Below are 21,468 nucleotides of genomic sequence, written 5' to 3'. Positions count from 1 at the left end.
TGTTGTTACTCAGAAAATAAAGCTGAACACTAAGTAGCAGCAAGAATATTTTAAAAAAATAAAACGCATTTCGACACCCCATTTCTAAATTGGAATAGGTGTAAAAATTGGAGAAATGCAACCTAACCAGAGCCAGCACAAGACCAAGCTGGAACAGAGGTTTGCTAAAGAGATCTTAAATCAAAGATTTAAAATCTAGTACAGACTGACCAACAATCAGCATCCAGGAAGTCTTTCCAAAGAGGGCAAAGGCCTAAGAACCTGTGGCTGAAGAGTAAAAAAATAAAGTGCAAAACAAAGAAATAAATGGTTCCTTCGCCAAAGAGTGAAAACCCAAAGGACAGCCTCACCAAAGAAACCGGGGCAGGAGCCTGGCCTTAAAATACGCACATGCTAAAGAAGAGGCTCACCAGCTTAGCATATGCCAGAAGGTCTGTGGCAAAGGAAACCATACACAAGTCGAACTGGTGACCACAGCCTCTTTCAAATCAAATGCTGATGAGCTGACGAATAGGTCGAAATTAACTGAAACAATTAGGATGTGAAAAGGGGACCAAGCAAAGACTCTCAAAACGAACCATACACAGTTACAAGTAACTAAACAAAGTAAAAAAATCTGATAAATCACAGGTGACTAAGTGCAGTTTCACCAAACCAGTATGATTAAGGACTTGGTGACAAAGCACTAATCCGTTCAAAGAAAAAATTAATTACCAAACAGAATCACAAAACAAATCAAATAGTAGAAAACTGAAGAACAAGCAGGGCCTCACTAAGGCAGTTATACATAGAACTAGTGAACAGATAGTCCCAAATAGAGGGGCTAAAATCCCAAAACTCAAAATTATGTACAACGAAGGTCAAGGAGCACAAACCGGTAGCCAAGGGTGTCAAATCACCCAAGATCCATCTAAATACCTCCCAATAAAAAGCACTCAGAAAACTCCATCCGTGGGTATAGCAAGTTATAGTATTTGAGGAAATATGGTGGGAATGCAGAATGGTGGGAGGTTATGTTTTTTTATGATAGAAATAATTCAACAAGTATCCGCTAAGTAAGGAGCTAGTTTGCAGTCTGCCTACAAAACAGTTGTTGCAGGACTTTTGGACTGATGTATTGAAACAAAGCTAAAATAATAAGGGTTCTATTAGAAAATGTACTCAACAAGCACTTTATTCATAGCTATGGGAGCTCAGAAAATGTATCCAATCGTTAATGTGGAATCGAACCCAACTTTGAGTGAAAACAGGACTCAGCATAACAGAAATCTTATCTCTGGAAAACGCAAGATCCCTTGTACACAAGCAGTGTGAATCTTTAAGTACCCAAACACTGGTAAAAATAAAGGAATAAAATAAACCACCTATAGTAAAAAGACGTCTGAGAGAATGGATAGCCTGGATGCCCAGGATCTCACTGATGAAGTCTCTCCCAGAGGCTCTGTCTATTAGCCAGTTTGCCTTCTGCCGACCTGTACGACAAACAGTTTGCACTGCATTTAGATCCTTCAGAGGTTCAGGCAAGAAAAAGTGCACTTCCTACACTGGAAGCAGGGCACTGACCTGCAGGAGCAAGAGTGATGTTCAAAACACAAGGGAACACTGATGGGTCATCAACGATTGCCATGTAGTATAGAGTGAAACGCATTATCACAAATGGAAGCAAACGAGATAGGCAAGGAAGGCGGTGAGCTAATGTACATGTGGAGAGAAGACATTAGCTTGGTTTAGGCATTTAATATGCGCTGGTGTGTTAATTAATGCACATACTGTATTTCATGGCGGATGTTTGGTCTGTGATAAGAAAAACAAGCTTCCGCAGATACCAAGTGGAGAATCACTTTTTCAGTCCACAGACCCTGAAAAATGAGTTTCAGTACCACAAGAAGACCTATAGAGACTTTTAGTAGAACAGGTTAGCTCCTGAATGTTTCTCTTTCTAGGACAGAAGAGGAATATACCACGTCTTTCCATAGACAAAGGCAATCTGCTTTTGGTGAAATTCCCGACTGGTTGCACGTGTCAATCAACAGCAGTGTATTAATGTTCATACGACTCTAGAAGACCCTCCATAGAACACGTGCAAGTGAGAACAGGCATACAAAGGACATGAAAGCACCAGCGGAATGACATGCAAGAGCATGTCACAACAGAAAGATCTGTGCACCAGAATACAATCTTCAGATCTTGACAAACAGAGCTGAGTCTTTCATAGGTCAGCAAATTATCACACTTATATTAACATAGTGCAACGGCAGCAGGGTTACAATGGATCCGCCCAGTTTAACAGTAAGTGACTGTGTGGTCCCAAGTTTAGAAGAAGGTGCTCTCTGAACGATCAGAAAGGACCCAATGCTGAAGAAAGGTGGCGTGTTCTGATTCCCACTCAAACGACTCACTACTGACCATCATTTGAGGAGTTGGGAGAAGGAAGGAACAACTTTTATTTTTTATAACATGGAGTCAGAACTCAAAGCAAGCTCATTTATTTTAGATCAGCACACATCATGGGACAGCAAAGTCTGCTAAACTTTTGAATGTAATTGATACACTCGCTAGGAACTGCTACTATGCTGACGGAGGGAAATTATCGTAAAGCTGCTGTATATATGCCTTAAAAAAAAAAAAATGATAAAAAAAAAAAAAAAAAAAAAAGTTACCAGCATTTGTATACCAAATTTCGGCCATCTGTACTGCCTTGACGGTGTCAGTTAAAACTGAAACAGCAAAGTATGATAAAGTTATACAGAAGCAGAGAGACAGAAATAACAATAAAAAAAAACACATTTTGAAAAAAAAAAAAAAAAAAAAGGAATTGCAACTCCTCCTCACTCCCTGGCTACAAAAACACCAATACATATACATCTGTCGAAATTATTGTCTGTGAAGTCACCAGGGGCCAGTCTTGGACAGGAAGGGAGGAACCCACAATGTTAATGAGAGCTAATATGGACAACCATGATACATACCTGGGCGTGGAGGGCAGTGTATTTCAATGTTAATGGAATAGAGTAAAACAGCCTTGTAGGTGTCAGTCGGGAAATAGGTGAGCAGCTTCTGATAGCACAGGGGCAGGTAAGGTTCAAGCATTTACACCCAGGATACATTAAAATACCAACTTATCACCGGATGATGGAGACTGAAGCTCTTAGCCACCCAGGCGTTCCCAATATGCTGCCACTCATGAGGACCGGATGTCAAGGAGGAGAGCAGTGGGTCACGGCTCAAGCACGGGTAGTGTTCACAAGGACATCTACACAGCCATTAGTATAATGGATCACATTGACACGGAAAACATATGCTGTGGTAGTAAGATGAAAGGAGAGGGCTCTGCATAGTTTTAACACCATTCATGGGCTAGTCCAACAGCAAAGAGGGATGTCATATTTGGGGCTGGAAAACAAATGCATTGTTACGAGTCTAATTGCTCAAAGTCCAATTGTAGGTCCTGGACGCAGGGCCTACGATACGAAAATTAGGAATTCAGAAGTGCCTTAAAAATTCACCAGGAGGACTGTAGGTAACCCTTATTGACATTTTAGACGAGGGAAGAATGAACTGCATGTCAGTGGGTCTGGCGTTAAAACTATTAGCGTTGTAAATTCCTAACTGGACTTTTCTTGCCACATAAATTGAAAATGAAAAGTAAAGCAATTGACCTAAGCAAGTCAATTCAAAGCGCCACTGCCGCCATGAAGTGAGAGTTATTGGTTCCTTGCTTAGAAAGGATCGTGGCTGAGATGAAAGGCAAACCTAAACTAGAGGATGTGCCTTCACACGCTGTAACAGGAGAAAGCATGACGTAGTGTGATGGCCAACAAAAATGTTCACTTAGTGAAATCGCCTGGGAGGGAACTCAGCACACAAAGGAAGGACACTTCACAAATGCACCAATAAAAATGAAGCATTTAAAACAAGCACAACAAAGAATGAATAGCATGAGTGGGCGTGGTTAAAAGCCCACAGAGAGATTACAACAGGCCAGAGCACTTGCGCGCTCGACCCTAAAAAGCAGTCCTTTCTACTGAAGCTTATCTTTGGTGGGAAGATGCACAATAGCAACAAGGGAATGTCTAGAATATTATCTATATCGTCACCCATTGCTCAAAATACAGTGACCAAGGGGTGTAAGACCAGACAGTGGAGTGCCATATTGCAGTCCTGCCACATTACAGTTTCAATTTCAGTACCACAGATCACTGAAAATTGTACATCGATCTGCTGAAGGACCTTTCTAAACCTATATTGTCCTGTTCCCAGATACACATTTATCTGCTTGCATGCAATACTACTTCCGAGCTGATCTGGAACCTCCACCTCAACTCTGTTTGCAATTAAAGGAAAGTCCCTGAGTTGGACCAGTTTGTGCTACCTTTGACCTTTCGAGCTACACAAGATCACAATGTGCCTGTGGACATCCAAGCAGCAAGCGGGCCTGTGCTCAGGCCAACACTCCAACAGCAGTATAATGTTCAAAGCTTCAAGAACAAAAACACAGGCAGGGGGGGCTATCTGTGAGTGATGAGGACAGAATGAGCACTTTACCCAGGAGACTATTGGAAGATAGGAACAGCATAGAGGAAAATGCTGAACCAGGAAAGAGAAAGACAGAATATTACTGAAAGCCCCTATGGGCTCAATATCACACCACCCACTATTCAGTTTAAAAAAAAAAAAAAAAAAAAAAAAAAAAAAACACACAGCGACCATTTGCAGCAAGGCCATCTGATGCTTTCAAAGGTACACCAGTAGCTGAAAAAACAGCCAGGCCTAAAATATGCAGGTTTCAAAATAAGAGCAGCCCACAGACAGATTTCTACTTCAAAGGAAATTATGAACGAGGAGCTAGAAGGCAAGGAAGAACAATATGGCGAAAAGCTCCTCAAACCAATTGTGTGTCAACAGAAAATATGAATATTTTAAATTTTTCTCCATTTTAACAAACACAGGTCTATTCAACCAACGATGATAGGGTAATCAATTCAAATAATAGTAAGCATTTGCAATGCAATGGGTCTCGCATTTGCCTGAGTTAGAGCTATTAGAGTTGTTAAACAGTTTCACATAAGCGAGCCGTTTCACAGCGCCACGGCCACCATGAGCATCAGCGATAAGGAGAGACACACAAGGAAAAATAAGTTTTCTTGCAGTAAAACTTATCAGCAAAAGTGCAATTGGCCGTGTAACAGGGGAGATAGCCAAGGCAGCAACAAAACTTCCACAAGGAGGGACAAACTTAAACCATTTACCAGTGTCAAAGGATTTTTGAAGGGTAAGCCCATGAACGAGTGATAGTGATGGGCATGAGGTGGGCATTGCAAGCCCAGATACATATCAACACATCAGAAAAGCAGCGCATGCGTGCTGCTATGCTCGACCTAAAAATAAATTATATTATATATATATATAAAAATATAAATATAAACACAACAGTGCCTCCTCTCCATACTAAAGTAGGATGCAGCATGGGTAGAGAATTTCCCACTAACAATTGACTACATTAAAAAAAAAAAAAAAAAAAAATTGTCCCAGTTCACATCCGAACTGTGGAGTTATCGCTACAGTGCTCTGCAGTCCAAGCACTTTATAGAAAGAGCACTGAACGTTCAATTGTGCTCTATGCCCTATTTTTGTCTGTAGTTCAAGCATATTGGGCCGGATTTTAACCGCGGCGGGCGGCGGTCGCCGCCCGCCATGCGGTTACCGCCAAATGACCGCACCGCGGTCACAAGACCGCGGCGGCCATTCTGGCTTTCCCGCTGTGCTGGCGGGCGACAGCCAAAAGGCCGCCCGCCAGCACAGCGGGAAAGACCCAGCAACGATGAAGCCGGCTCCGAATGGAGCCGGCGGAGTTGCTGGAGTGCGACGGGTGCAGTAGCACCCGTCGCGAATTTCAGTGTCTGCTAGGCAGACACTGAAATTCTTTTTGGGGCCCCCAGGGGCCCCGCGGCACCCCCTACCGCCATCCTGTTCCTGGCGGGAGACCCGCCAGGAACAGGATGGCGGTAGGGGGTGTCAGAATCCCCATGGCGGCGGAGCGCGCTCCGCCGCCATGGGGGATTCTGCAGGGCGGCGGGAAACCGGCAGGAGACCGCCGGTTTCCCGCATCTGACCGCGGCCGAACCACCGCGGTCAGAATGCCCTGCGGGGCACCGCCGGTCTGTCGGCGGTGCTCCCACCGACCCTGGCCCCGGCGGTCAGAGACCACCGGGGTCAGAATGACCCCCATTATATTTCGAATCCTATTTTCGAAGTTATCTTTCCATGCCTGAGTAGGACCAGATTGCTCATCCTTCCTAGATCTGAATTGAGAGCTTTAGCCTCTGATGCCAGAGTTTAAAAATTGATTGTGCAGATAGGGCAATAACCACTACTGGAGCAGAGTTGTAAACCATATATGCTACGGACCATTAAACTTTAGCAATCAGCATCAACGTCACCTTCCTGATAATAGTACTAAAGTAGACCTAGGCAGTATGTTATGGTGGGTTTGAGAGCTGGAATGTCTCGTGAGAAAGCACCCAGTTTGGTAGGAAGGGTCAGGGGGATGCGGTTTAAGGATGCACAGCATAAGCAAGCAGCACCGCAAGAAGTAAGCAAAAAGAAAAGGTTGCAGCTGTAGATTACTTGACAATGATCTAAGCTGTATGTGACATAGCAAATATGCCATCTGCCCTAATTCAAGCAATGAAAATGGCACCTGCCGTCTTGTAGGTAGTATAATACATCTATATATAGGGTGCAGCAAGTCCCTCAAACCCATACCCCATTGCCACCGCACTTGCTGCACCAATCATAGCAACACCCCTCTCCAACATCCCACCAACATACTGTGATTGAACACCCACTAGAGTTACTGGTTATCTTTTGACCAGCAAAAAAACAAATGCTGCATTACAGAAGATCTACCATGTTGTAAGTATTCCTCACGCCAGATGACAGGTTTTTCCACTGTGGAAGCAGCATCCCTAGGAGATTAAGAACGTATGTGGTTCAGAGTTCATTTAGATCTCCAACGTTCCAAACACCACTGGTCATTGCAACCTAAAAAGTCAATATCTGACTTCACCTTAAGTCACTATGATGTGAATTGGCATTTCTTGAGTGCATCTGTGAAGAGACCGTTAATGGAAAAGGTGGCATCACGGATTTGGTGCCGACAAGCCTCGCACCCTGCATTTTGTGTGCACAAGTAATCAGAGATCCCATCTTCCATACATTTTATTCTCATTTAGTGAAACCCTTCACCTAGTTTGAAATCCAAGCCCTATTAATATAAAAACGACATCTTTTTGTTTATAGCTTTTGTAGCATGCTATACAGTTTTTCCCCACTAAATCAGATCGTTTCTGGCTGTGGGGCGACAGATTCCTTGATGTCGTCTTCAGTGGTTGGCAATGTGTTTGATTAAGTATGAACTTAAATTCCAGGCTCTGGAACAGAATTGAAATTTAAAACCTACTGTTTTAGAATTTGGATTGACCATCTTACAGTTGAAAGCCACATTAGGACACAAACGCCATTAAAAACCTCCAATCATGTTCTGATTTTTTTTTTTATCTAAACTGGCTGCCACGAGGCAGGGTGCAGTTTACCAGTGCACTAGGTCTGTCCCAACTTATGCCTGGTTGCACAGCTAAGCCCATTTCTCCGTGTATTCCTGAGGTGCAAGATATTTATTGAACAAAAGAACATACCTCAATACTCAAGCTTTTAGAAGGAAAATGTTTAAAAAATGCAAAGCGTGCCTCAAAGTGCTATCAAGTCACTGCCATAGTAAAATCACCAGCATCTTCAATGAGCAGCAGAATACAAATATTTGCACTCACACTTCCCTCTTTATTAACAGAGATAATTATTAACACAAACCATGGCTTAATTAAATAGGTTATCTGTAGAAATAATCCATGTGTCAATCATGCAAGTATCCATTCCAACCTCTCACCTGTTCATCTAATCGATGTATCCCCCATTTGCCATTCATTTGTGGCAGAAGACGCGTGGGGAATATTTCTTATCAGCAAGTCCCAGTAAAAATAAAAAATAAAAATACTAAAAAGCCAGAACGTGCAAAAAAATTTATAAATGTTATACATAAGCGAGAGGAGAGGGTCAATATCTGTAACCGCCAGGTTGTGGTTTGGGAATACCGAAAAAGACTAGAGGGGTCCTAGCCAAGCTGGTGGAGATGTGGCTACAAATCTGTTGAAAACTGAATATTATGCCCTATGGTACATCATCGATCTCGTAAAGATAGTGTGAGGACACCCAATGATAACCATAAGTAAAATACAAGGGGATTGGCTTCAATTTTTTCAGCCGTCTGAAGGAAAACAAAACTCGTTGGAGGAAGTATAACCAGTCATACCCTTGGAGGAAAGTCCTGTAGCAAAGTTACAAATGGTATCTAATTGATCCAGCTGCTGACATATGGGTTTATCTGGACACTTAATGACTTATGGGGAGTGGCTTTTAATCGCATCTTGAAGCTGGTAAACGATCAACAACAATGCCTTTTACATATTTTCTTGGGCATTAGAATTTTCATTCGCTTTTTAACGATAGACATATATAGCTCAGTGTCCAAAACTCCACAAGCTGTATCCGTATCCAGTAGAAACTATTTGTAGTTGGTGAACTGAAATCTGCACACGGAATGCTAGGCTTTCTTTGACACCTTAGCACATAGCTGACATTAATGGATCAAATCTCATGTTTGAGAAAAGTGTTAAACTTTGCCAAAGCACGTTCACAAAAACACCCACCCAATCAAATAAAAAAAGTCGAAGGCCTTTATGGGTGCGTCAGTTACAAACTGATGGAGCTGCTAGATTCACACTTACATTTTCAGGGCCACCAGTTTCTCTACTTGAATCAAGACCTCTCAGATGATGGCTCCTGTTACCAAACTCCAGTGGCAGGAGGATGGAGCATTTAAAAGGGAGATGCCAAATCCATACCTGGTTCTTCATATTTCTTTTGTATGCAACAAAGAGGTACGTTTTTCAACAAACTGAACAAACACTGCTACTTGTGACAAAACACAGCGAGTCTTCTGGAGACAGGACCCAGAGTATAGTGAAATCGGAGAAAACAACTATCCCAAAATAGAAATAAACGGAAAAACACAAAACACAGTCCTTCATCCCAGCAGCCCTTTACTCTAAACTTTAGCCCCTTCCAAGAATCCATTTCAAACATGCAGAACCAATTAGTGGAACAAGTCATGCTATCGCTCGCTCGGCTGAACCACTGAGCTGACCCCCTCTTGTAATTTCACCTGATTAATCTTAGGTTCACTTCAAGCCCATCAAATAATTACAGTAGGGAAGGAATCTGCAAGCACACAGGAAAGATTAGAGTCAGGATGGTCTAATATTTAAAGAGGGAACAGACTGATCCCAGATAGTTGGACTCGCAGAATAGCTGGCAGGAGCTCAAAGTCACAGTGCCCACCGGAGCTAGAGTACCCCCGCCTCCCTTCAAGGAGACGTAGTTTGGGCAGGCAGAGAGAAGCTTCCATGTTCAATGGGTCAGCTAAAGACGCAGAATAAAGGATGGGAACTTCATGCACACGGAGGAGGATCACATCCATAGAACAGGATCAAAAGCATAGAAAAGAGATTCCGGGCTCTATAGCTGTAAATTGGTGCGTACACATGGGTCACGCAGGCAGGGACAAAGGATCATAAAGTCTCCGATCATGGGGGAGGAGGGGGGCAATCATGCACCAAATATCTGAGATACAGGGGCTCCAAATAAATTCAGAATTCCCCACAAATGTGCATCATGGAGGTAAGCAGGAGCAGTAAAGCTATGCAAATACAGAGACGAAGGGTATCCTAGTGTACTCTTGCCCATTATACATCAAGGTCATACAGAAAATGGATGAAGTTTGCCGCCAAAATACAACCAATCTGAAGGAAGGCCTCAGGTACTCTGAAGGTCCCACTCATTGGAAATCTCGTACTTTGCCTCGTGTCATATGTAAACATATGAAGACCCTCATCTCCTTTTGAGCATTTGGAGTGGAATGACTAACTATGCTGTCTCGTACCACTAGGCTAATGTACTGATGTTTGCACTGGTTGAACTAGCACCTTACCCAAAAAACTAATTACATAAGATACAAACATTGTTTGTGCAAAACAGCAGCTGGATCGAGTAGACAGCAGAACAACCCAGCAAGCTACAGTAACTGCATGGGCGGTGAAATCAGAGCACGCTTGAGTAACTGGGTTGGTCAGTCAATCGCTGTATAAAGGCTTCAATAGCCTATAGCTGGCAAACCTGGACTTAAATACATATAAATAACAGGTGTGTTGAGATTGCTAGTCTATAACTGAACAAAAAAGTTGTGTAATTAAACACACCTTAAATTGATCATAATTTGCAATGCTAGAAGTCAGTTTTTATTAGAATGTAGAGACAACTCCAGTGGGCCACCATACCACTGCTCTTAATGTTGGCCTAAGGAGGAGTACAGAACGCACAGGAAACCACTGCACTCTTTTTACTCACCTATCTATATTATTTATGCCACGGTCCACAAACATGGTGCAAACCTGCACAATGATCAGCATCAATGAACCGATCTGCAGAATTCATTAAAATGCTGCAAAAACAAGGATACTTTAAAAGGTAATCTAAAATGTAACGTTGTTTGATTCACATTTATTCACAAGTCCTCAACATCTACATCATTGTCGCAAATGTTTAAGAAGTTTATACCTTTCCTCAATTGTCCTATTGCAATACTAAGGTACTTGCTTAGCTTTCGTAAATTGATTGTGATCTTTGGCATTTATCTCTTTTACTAGTCACACGGTAATACCTTATCTTTGCTAAGGGTTTATATAAGGCGTGCTTATGTACTTGCAATTTAGATTATGCTGATTCAAACCAAATCTTTATTTCTCGGCGGTACCCACATATTTGCTGTGTTAATTAGACATTATATTGTATTATCATTATTACAGTATTATATAGCTCGAACTAGTACCAAGGGCATTCAAAAATTTTTTTTTTTTACATCAGCACCAGTTTACAGTATACATTTTAGGGACAGAGATATTAAGTGATTTGCCCAGATTCGAACCTGGTTCCCCATTTTCAAATTCAGCAGCTCTGGCCCTCAGGGCACATTTCCTCCCCTGGTGGAGATACAACTGGAAGGGACTGAGGTATCAAAATTATTATGGTGGCTTGAGGAGACTTACTTTGGCCTTACTCGTTCCTAGGAGGCAGAGAATGCTTTGAGAGTCGGGCCCAAGGTGTGCCATGGGAGAGGTCAAAGGGTGGCGCAAGGGATATAGAACAGAATGCAAATGGCTCCTTCCAATCTGTGCTGGGTATTATAAAAAAACTAAGGAATGCTCCGTTTCACATTCTATCTCAGGAAGACAAAATATGTAAAAATAAATAAATAAATGAAATAAAGTGAAGTGAATGCTACAACGGTGCTGCAAAAAATGCACAAACCAAGGCCCCAAATGAACGTATGAGTAGTACACTGGGACAAAATTTGCACAACACAGTCCCAACACTAAAGAAAAAAATCTGTCTCCGAGCAAAACCATGATAAACCAAACCAAACAAAACAAATTGCAGTGTACACCAGCAAGACTCTGCACCAACAAAATACAAGGGCAGATAGAAACAGTATTTTCATGTGTGGTTTACGAAGTGTGGAAGTACTATTGGTGGCTTAAAAAACATTTTCTTTAGCACCTAACAGCCAAAAAAAAAAAAGAAGGTTTTCACAGCCAATGAACGCCTCACAATATCAAGGTTTTTACAGCTTTGTTACAAATGAGAACGAAAGGAGAAAAGTAATGAAAAATCATCTAAACATCACAATACTAGACTTGTCTAGAAACCCTGTGCAGTCATTCTCTCATCAACATATCATATAACATCTATCACATGTTTCATGACTCGTTTTGCGAACCCCTGTTTGCCTAGCACAAGCTACTTAACAGAGACCTATCACAGCTTATGAACAATGAACTCACCTGGCCATGATTTATGAAGCCGTACTTCTTAGCTACCCGATGTGCCTCCTCTGGGCCCCCTGGGATATGAACAGCCCAAGTGTTTGTGTAAACTTTCTGCCCCGACACCACCTCGACGACCAGTGTTAGTCCGCTCACATAGATCCACAGAACAAGTAGAAAAGCAGATGTCCGATCCATGAGAAGGTCTGATCGTCCTATGTGAAGGCGAGACTGGATGATTCAGATGGCAAAGTCTTCCGGTCCTTCCTCCGACAAGCGAGTTTTTTCAGTATCGAGCCTATGTTCACCCAGTTCTTGAGCAGTCATTAGTATCATGTGGTTTACCTCGGCTGTTACATGAGAGAATGAGGAAGAACCGAAGGTAGACCAGAGAAGCAGGCAAGGCACGAGGACATCAGCTTCTGAACATCAACTGCTTCTAGATATAAACAAAGGAAACACATTAATGCCACAATATCAAGTACTTGGATTGAGTTGTCCTTAACGCTAATGTAGGCATGTCTCATACAGGTCATTCAACACACCGAAGGCAGGACCCATGAGCATCATTATGACACACTGTTCTTGAAATAGATGAAGGCTAAGTGCAGAGGGACAAGTGTGTTGTGTGCCTATCTACTGCACATATCGGGATGGACAAATGAACCAACAGTGGCACTGAGAACAAGAATGAGGAACTTTTTTTGGGGGCGGGGGGGTAAGACACCTTGGCGCAGGGATGCAATGCTGCAGGAAACCAGCACTAAACCAATATCATTATTGAACATTAAGCCATAACTTTCACTGAACTTTGTCACAAATATTCTTACCTAGTCTCCTCATCTTTCACACATATATATGTCTAGCCCACCATAACATGCTACTCCTCTCCTACCATCACACACACACACACACACACACACACACACACACACACACACACACACAACCCTGATTTTCCTAATCGAATTTTCATGGTGCCAATTGCCAGTTAGCCACACCTCTCCATAGAGCCACATGGAACCCTTAGCTGAACGGAAAGAATCTGCAAAGTTAAAATACTGCCTTCATTGCTCTTGTAGCTCATCCATTAATCCTGCCAGCCACCTGCATGAACTCAAATCCCCCCGCCATTAATTACTTAGCTGCTTTTATAAATCAAAGGTTCCTCACACAAAATACATCAAAATCCACCCAAAACCCTCATGGATGGGCACCTCATGCACAACCCTTTACACCCACCAGACTGCTCCAAGCCGTAAAACTCTGGTTTCAGGAATCCTATCAAAAAGTACCCATTGCCACTAGAACATCAGAGCCAGCACTGCACCAGCTTATCCTCCTCATGGTTTCAGCAATAACAGCTGATCTCACCACAGAACAAACCAACAATACAGTTAGCCTCCATCTAGATTAACAGTTCATAGTTACAGAAACAAGTCGTGCTAATGCACAGCTTCAAGGATCACAAAATGTACAATTTAACCCACCTGAAATTGAAAAGAGTAGACATTAATTATATTTTTCTTTCCAAAAACGCAGGCAGAGATGTGTGTGGAAGCGTGCAAAGCTGCCTTTAGGATTAGCAAGTAGTTCTTCAATGTAAGACATGATGTAAAGCAAACGCTTTTTTTTTAGGTTGAGCTTACTACTCAGAGCAATCTGTTACGAAGCATACTCTAGCTTACTATGAACACTGAGGAGCTTGGTACCCATCCATTGCTAACCATTGCTTGGATTTCTTGGTCACTCACTTCTTATTCATGCCCCAGCTTGTCAATTTTGTATTTGTCCTTACCGTTGCCTCTTTACTATTGCCTTGATTGGTTGGCAACTCTACTTTCATATAGGCACCATTTTTTTATTTTATGTTGAACACTTCAAGAGAGGGCATGTGTTTTCAACCGGTCTCACTTCTTTCCCCATGTTGCTGTAACCCACCCTGGCTCCTAGTTTCACTCGCCAATGTGCCTTTCCTCATTGCCCCGCCTCCACCCAAAAACCATGCCCCCTGTGTAGCTTTCCCATCCTCCATGTTGCTTTCACGTCCATTTCCCCTTCACCCTCCCATGTATTGCTTTCACGTTCATTCCCCCCCCCAATCCTGTGTTATTTCAGTGTCTGGACACCCCCACACTCTCTAGTGTTGCTTCCACATTCGTTACCCTGTCACGGTACCCTGTATTGCTTTCACAACAGTTTCGCTTCAGCCCCACCTGTGGCTTCTGTTACCCCCTCACTTTATAAAACACACACACACACACACACACACCTCCTTTGAAACGTTTTCGTTTTCCCTTTTGAATTATTTATTATTACTGTAGTTTTGTAAAGTCCACTGCTTCCCAAATATGGTTTCCCGGTGCTAATCGATTCAATTCTGATAGCTAACTAAAAAGCAAAAGAAAGTACAGATGTACATGTATGATGCGTGCACCTAGAAAATGTCTCTGGCACCTTTAGCAAAGCCTTTTTTTAATAGATACTTTTGCCATGCAGCGCATCGTGGCTAAAAGCCATTTGCAAAGCTAATAGAGCAGAATGGCGCGAACAATGAGCTTTGCCCATGCTGGTTTCCTATTTGTAACTCTGAGGTTTTTGAGATTTGAGAGTAAGTACCTATTCTAGGATAAGAGCCCTTGCCATGCAATTTATTTGGGAAACTCCCAAATTTCTACTTGTCTGCAAGAGCAGCCAACGGAGAACAGTGCCAAGAACACTCGGTCTGCCATCAAAGGGAAGAGGGACGCGCATGGCATAGGACATCCAAGAGATACCCAGAAGTAACATAACTACATGCGTCAATGTCAGTATCAAAGTATGATTTTTTTGTAGCACTATTGCCACTTTACAATGCCAACAAGAAGGCCCGAATCCAAAATTTGGATACATCCCAAGTGTAATAAGTTTTGTTGAATTTCGCAAGGACTTCAAGGAGACAGTAAGTGTTTAGGGAACATCCAATATATAATTTTGTAAAAGCATGGATGAAACAATGACGTTTAGCATTCAAAGATGTCCACTGCCACAAAGTATGGGACCTAAAAAGTTAAAGGATATGATGAACTGTGTAAGGACAGGAAGAAATGGATCCCAATCAGGATGTTAAGTTTGCCATCGCACAATTCATTGTATGCTACAGAGTCTATTTTCAAATAAGAAAATAAGCTACATAAATAGATCAAAAGCAGCACTTTAAATTAATGCTCAACTGTTTGGAAATGTGCAAGACACTACCGCAGCAAGTACATTTGGGACTTCAATTGCACATTGGTGCACTTGAGGATCATCTATGGGACTCCTGAACTGATTTTCAGTTATCGATAGAGAAGGTGGGAAAGGGGAAATACATTCAAACTTTAATTTGCGTCACTGAGCAATCTTTCAGAAAAGTACACTTTAACAGTAGCCTGGCATGGCAGTAAGCATTCTGCTTTTTCCTAGGTGATGCAAACACCCTACGATTATGCAAGAAAGAAAACACGCTGAAATATACAAGTAAAGTTTGTATTTGTCCCAATTACGATAATAATCTGAACAGATATTAATACTGAAAATGTCAGGAACTAGTTTGAAGTTAAATACTAGAAAACTTTTAAATAACCATTGGCAATTTCAGTAGGTTGTGCTTATAACAAAGTGCTTTTTTTTTTAAAGCTATTATTGCGGTTGAGCACTCAGACATCATACACATGTTCCCTCTTATCCTTGCACTGCTTCATACTCTCACATCTGGCTGGTGGTAACACCCACTGACCCCTCCTTAAGAGAAATTCATGTGCAGCAGAACTCCTCATCCAGGATCAGAAGAAATACGACTGAGCTCCACTGAATCCAACTTACTGTCCCAACCCACCTTCAAAATCAGCTGCACCATTTATAAAGTCATCACAACTAGTGTCATCCCCCCTGCTTATCTTACAGATCAGCCCACTACCTCTAGTTGCTCCGGGTACACCAGAAGTCAGGATCCTTATAAGATTGATGACTAAGGAGAGAAAAATAAGGAGGAGAGGACCCCCCCCACACACACACACACACACCAACAACAACAAACCCCACACAAGGCAGCAGCCCTTTTCCATCTATGCACCCATGATCTGGAACAACATCCGTGTACCCACCAGGACCGTCCCAACACTGCTTTAATCTAGGAAAGAGTTGAAGACACACACCTTTAAAGAACATTGTGTCACAATTTGGTAGTAAAAGTTAACTTCTGCTCCTACAATTCAGAAACCTCCAATATCATTTGTTGACTGCATCTTTGCCTTCGACCCTGTACAGCACTCTACTGATGTTTAGGCTGTGCTTGCACTATACAAATAGCACTCAATATGTAAATTCATCTACCCTCTTACCTATATACACACACAATAAAACACCTACAAAACTTTTCAAAAGAAATTAACGGCTTAAAAGTAAAAAAATTAAATAAAATAATATAAATGTGATTGACCTACCCTTCCAATAAAGAATAAAATTAAAAATAGCAAATAGTTGCCTTGTAATATTGTAAATAATGTAACATTTGTTTTAAAGTTCCAACAGAGCTGGTGCATTTCAAAGGATTTTTTTTTTTTTTTTTTTTTTTTAGACATTGATGTATCATTCCACAATGATACACTATACATTATACCTTTCAAAGACGGCCACTATGGTAATCTGTGAGACTCACGTCTTTACAGATTTTAACACAGTGTAATAACAATCCACCCACAATTAGTTTTCAATGTATGCTTTTCACAGTAAATAGGTCAGGCCTATGTCTTTGTTGTAACTTTTCATAATAAGCAAATCACTGCTACAGCCTATTTGCCTGGCTTGTAATCATAACCAAATCAGTCCTGCTGTATCGAGAATAAAATATTCCACAAATGCAATTGCTTTCATTAGAAACACCCACAGTCTGCCCAATCAAACGCTGTACTCAAGAGAATTATCATTTAGGCAGAAACAAAGCTCCTCCCTCAGTAGTAATTCTAACAAACATTGGCAAAGCCATTAGGCCTCGTCTGTACAAGAGCTATTGACAATGTGTTTTGCCATGTTGAACACCAGTGTGGCTGCTGTTCAGCATGGCTAAAAGTTAGTGGTTTGGAGAGTCAGAGTGGAGTGCGGGAGTAGAGTATCATAGAGAGGATTTGTTGGAATGTCATAGAGTGGAGTAGAAGGAATAGTGTGTTTCAGAATTAAGTAGAGGGGAGTAGAGTTCAGAGGCAGAGTGTTGTGGAGTGGGATGAAATAAGCGTAGTGGGTTGAAGTGGACTGAAGTAGTGGGTTGGAGTAGAGTGGGGTGGATTAGACTGGGGTGTGTTGAATGGGATTGGAGTGGATTCTGGAGTGGTGAATTAGGAGGGGGGTTAGATTTGGGTGATGGGCTGGGTGGTGGAGGATTAGACTTGAATGGGGTAGATTGGATTGGAGTTGGGTGGTCCGGATTGGATTGAGGTGGGCTGGATTAGAGTGGGGGGTGGGAGTCGAATGGAGTAGTGTGGTAGATTGGAGTGAGTAGGATGGATTGGGGTGGTCTGGATTGAGGTGTGGTGGGCTGCAGTGAGATGGAGTGGGGTGGATTGGATTAGGGTGGGTTGTGTTTGATTGGGGTGGATTTGACTAGATTGGAGTGCGGTGGACTGCATTGGGATAGGGTGGGGTGGATTAGAGTGGTTTGAAATAGGGTGGGGTAGACATGAGTGGGGTTAACTGCGGTGAGGCATTGGTTGTAGATCGGGTTGGGCTTGAGTGAGGTGGATTTATGTGGACTGAAGTATGGTGGGTTATACTGAAGTGGGGTGCATTGGTTTGGAGTGAGGTGGACTGGATAGCAGTGGACTTGATTGGAGTAGGTTGGATTGAAGTGAGGAGTATTGGATTGAAGTGGGGTAAATTGGACTGGGCTGGATTGAGGTGAATTGGATTGGAGTGGGTGAGCAGGACTGCAGTGAGGTGAATTGGAGTGGTGTGTACGGTTTTGGATTAGAGAAGATTGTTTTGAATTGGAGTGGTGCAAATTGGAGTAGAGCATATTGTTTTGGATTGGAGTGAGACAGATTGTTTTTGATTAGAGGGGCGGTTATTGAAGTGGGGCAGATTAGGTTGGGGAGAGTTGGGATGATTTGAGTGTGGTGGTTTGGAGTGGATTGGACTAGGGCGAGTGGATGGGTGTGGGGTAAAGTGGAGTGGAATGGGGTGTCCTGGATGATTATCTATTAAAGCATCCTTTCAGAAATTACACATAATAAAGAAATAATGTTGCTTGACAATATTTCAAAACAAGGTAACTCATCTTTTGATAAGAGTGCCCAGGAGCAAAACCAAAAGAAAACATGAGTGGAAAGGGAGAAATATGACTTGGCAAAATAAAAGAAAAAGTTGGCTTTTAAAAGAATTTAAAAAAAAAAAAAAAAGGGGTCCTGCTAGGCACGTTTTTGCCAGTCACAAGCCTACTGTCTGCAGGGCATTAGAGGTTAACAAGAACACGTCATGAGCAGCGGACGGGCACTAATTAAGTTGAATCAATCAGTGCTTGGGCCCTGCTCCACAAAGAGAAAAATAAATTATGCCATGCCTGCTATGACACTGTAAAGAAGAGTGCCACGCAAACCATCAAATGGTGAGCGAAAGGCGGGCTCCAAACCCTTTACTGTACAAAACAGTCTCGCAAGCGAGATGCATGAGCTAGCGGATAGACTCTCAGGCTCAACCCTAAAAACAAAAGAAAAAAAAAAAAAAACACCCTCATGTTCCGTAGCTCACTAAAGTTGAGACAACCGCGCTGTTAAGCCGGATCCAAACGGAGTATAGGAACCTTGCGAAGACGTCCTTCTGTCTACCAGTCTAAACAAGCCTGCCGTAGGACAGGCAAAGGGACGGCAACACAGCTTAGAGCTAACGAAACAAGGAATTCGACATACGCATTAGTTAAAAAAAACAGATGCCCTCCCCTCCCCCGTATAGCCAATAAGAATATCAAACAATATAGGAATTGAGCACCCAAGCACTGGTCCGGCCGCCCCTGACATAGCGCGAGAACAAGGGAACACAATGAGGCTCGGAGGCTGGCACATTTAGGCACGCTCGGACAGCTTCCCGGCAAGAGATTCCTTAACGCTCCCTGGCAAGACACAGCCTGGCCAGGTCACCAGAGAACTGACGTGCTGGCGAAGCCTCCCCTTTAACGGCGCTTGACTGAGGAAATGACATGCTATGGAAAGAGTTCAACGTTCACTATTGATGGAGACTGCCCGCCACGCACACTCCGCTGTCTTTCACCTCTGGCGCTGCAGCAATCGCCAGACTCGCCGCTTAGTCCCTGCCTTGGGGCACTCGATACATACTCCTAGGTTTTTGGACAAGTATGAGCAAGGTCTTTTGTGGGTTTTTTTTAAAGCGCCTTTCAATAAAATCCCAGAATTTCTCACGTTACGTTGGTCGGGGTGAAGCACATATTAGCAAAATGGAGGCTGCTTCAAAGCGCTTGGGGGGGGGGGCGGGGGGGGGGGGATTTAAGAATTGAAAAGCTGGCCGAGGGAAGGGGTGGGTCGAAGAATAAGGTGAGAACTGGCGGAAACGCTCACCACCCCGACCGGCTGCCCATTGAGACAGAATGAAACCTATGGCACTTGGTTGGTGTTGACGAAGGGATTTTGAAATGCAAGTCATAGGCAGGCCGGAGAGAGAGTGAGAGAGAGTGAGAGAGAGTGAGAGAGAGTGAGAGAGAGTGAGAGAGAGTGAGAGAGAGTGAGAGAGAGTGAGAGAGAGTGAGAGAGAGTGAGAGACTCTTCCCCCACCCGACAGGGTCTGCATTCAGGCCACAGCCAGATGTGTCTTCCTGAACTACACACTCACGCCATTGACCCACAAACTGAAGAATAAGAGGAGGACCGGGGTTGGAAGCTGGGGCTATTGGGTACACTCTCAACCCCTTCATTTCTATATGGGCTCAGACTTCTGGAAGGGCAAACATGTCCATTTTAAGGGACAAGAGGTCATCGGGATAATGAAAACCGTCTCCGGACATGAGTTAGTCTGGCCTAGGCTACCAGTAAGTAGCATCTCAGTAGCATCCACAGATGGCTGCTGTTATCTGGCTCAGGTGACGCCGGGTCCCGAGGAAGGAATGGGCTCACATTTGGAAGAATTGAAACCACTTCATTAGCCATAAAAACATGGTTGTGCAAGAATATGGTTTACTCTGGTCAGCCTAGTTTTTCCAATGAAAACTCAAAACTGGTAGGATATGAATAGTCATTTGCTAACCTTATGAACACATAGAGCAGAGGTCAGCTCACGACCCTCTGCTAAAATCCATTTTCCTAAGTGAATGATTGATTTCAGGAGCCCTGCCACTACAACAAAACAGCGGTCTTGGCCCCCGAATCACCTTGTGCCAACCCAGCTTCCTCATCAATTTATCTACATTTTGAGTCACTTTGTTCTATTCGATCTCGATGAAAGTCTTCCCCGTGCGACACAGCTAGAAGCCCTAGGATGTCACTGAACAGGTGAAGGCTCACATACAGCCATCACACACACACACACCAGGAAGCAGGTTGGCATTTCACCTTATCTGCTGCCTCATAAAGAGCACATGGCGCCGTTTTCCTTTAATCTCTGCGCAGCTCTTAAAAAAGTCTATATGGAATGCCCATTTCTCAGACATAGGAGCTAGTCTACTCACAAAAAACCCTGTAGACTCCAGTAACATCTAATCACATCTGACTTTGTGACAAGGACTTTGGATAGTTTTCTCACAATGGTTCTCAAAACAGAGCATCTTCGATCTATTTGTAAAACATGCCTAAATAAAAAAAACACAACTACACCCTCCCCCCCCCCAAACACACAGACTACAGCTGCGTACAATCCCAAACACTGAAATTACTGGTACACCTGCAGTTGGACACCAAACGTGCATTTTGTGCCTCCAGAGGATCAATGAATAAATGGTGGCCCCTCTAAAAACATGTCAAGAAGTGATGTGGTACTAGATGACAGGAAGCACTTTGCCATGGCCTAACGCTGGGCCACTAAAATCATGTGACAAGGAAAGACAAAAATATGCATCAGGGTTGACTAAAATATGCAGCATTAAAAGGCAAATCATTGGATGGATTATGTGGCAGATAGGTCAAAACCATAATAATGCAGAAAAAGCTTCATCTGTATATTTGGCATAATTTCTATGACTCAGTCTAAACAATACTACATGTTTAAACTATGAACATGCCACCAAAATTAAAGTCTTTAGGGTCCACACTGCAATCAAATGACACTATGGAGAATCAAGTCAAGCACTTCCTAGAACACGTCATGATCTATACCAATCTATTCAGAAGAACCGTCCTACCTTCCATGTGTTGTATCTACACATACTAGCCGGGGGAGCTTTTGATGACGAGCCAAACTTCTGAAATACCAAAACAATCTTCCTGCATGACTGCATTCCTACTACAGTTCTACCAATGGT

At 42.8% G+C, this 21,468-nt stretch overlaps 1 protein-coding gene across 1 annotated transcript in view; it reads right to left on the bottom strand.

The window, feature by feature from the left end:
• FURIN (furin, paired basic amino acid cleaving enzyme) overlaps positions 1-21,468 on the bottom strand; it is a 292,604-nt gene that overhangs the window by 260,661 nt on the left and 10,475 nt on the right. The window contains exon 2 of the mRNA XM_069222641.1: positions 12,015-12,435. Within this exon, the coding sequence (XP_069078742.1) occupies positions 12,015-12,194 (180 nt within the window). The 5' untranslated portion in view covers positions 12,195-12,435. The remainder of the gene's footprint in view (positions 1-12,014; positions 12,436-21,468) is intronic.

The sequence above is a fragment of the Pleurodeles waltl genome, chromosome 3_1 (assembly GCF_031143425.1).
Source record: "Pleurodeles waltl isolate 20211129_DDA chromosome 3_1, aPleWal1.hap1.20221129, whole genome shotgun sequence".
NCBI classification, from domain to species: Eukaryota; Metazoa; Chordata; class Amphibia; order Caudata; family Salamandridae; genus Pleurodeles; species Pleurodeles waltl.
The sequence above is the reverse complement of the archived record's forward strand: the minus strand, read 5'-3'. Positions and strand labels throughout refer to the sequence as shown.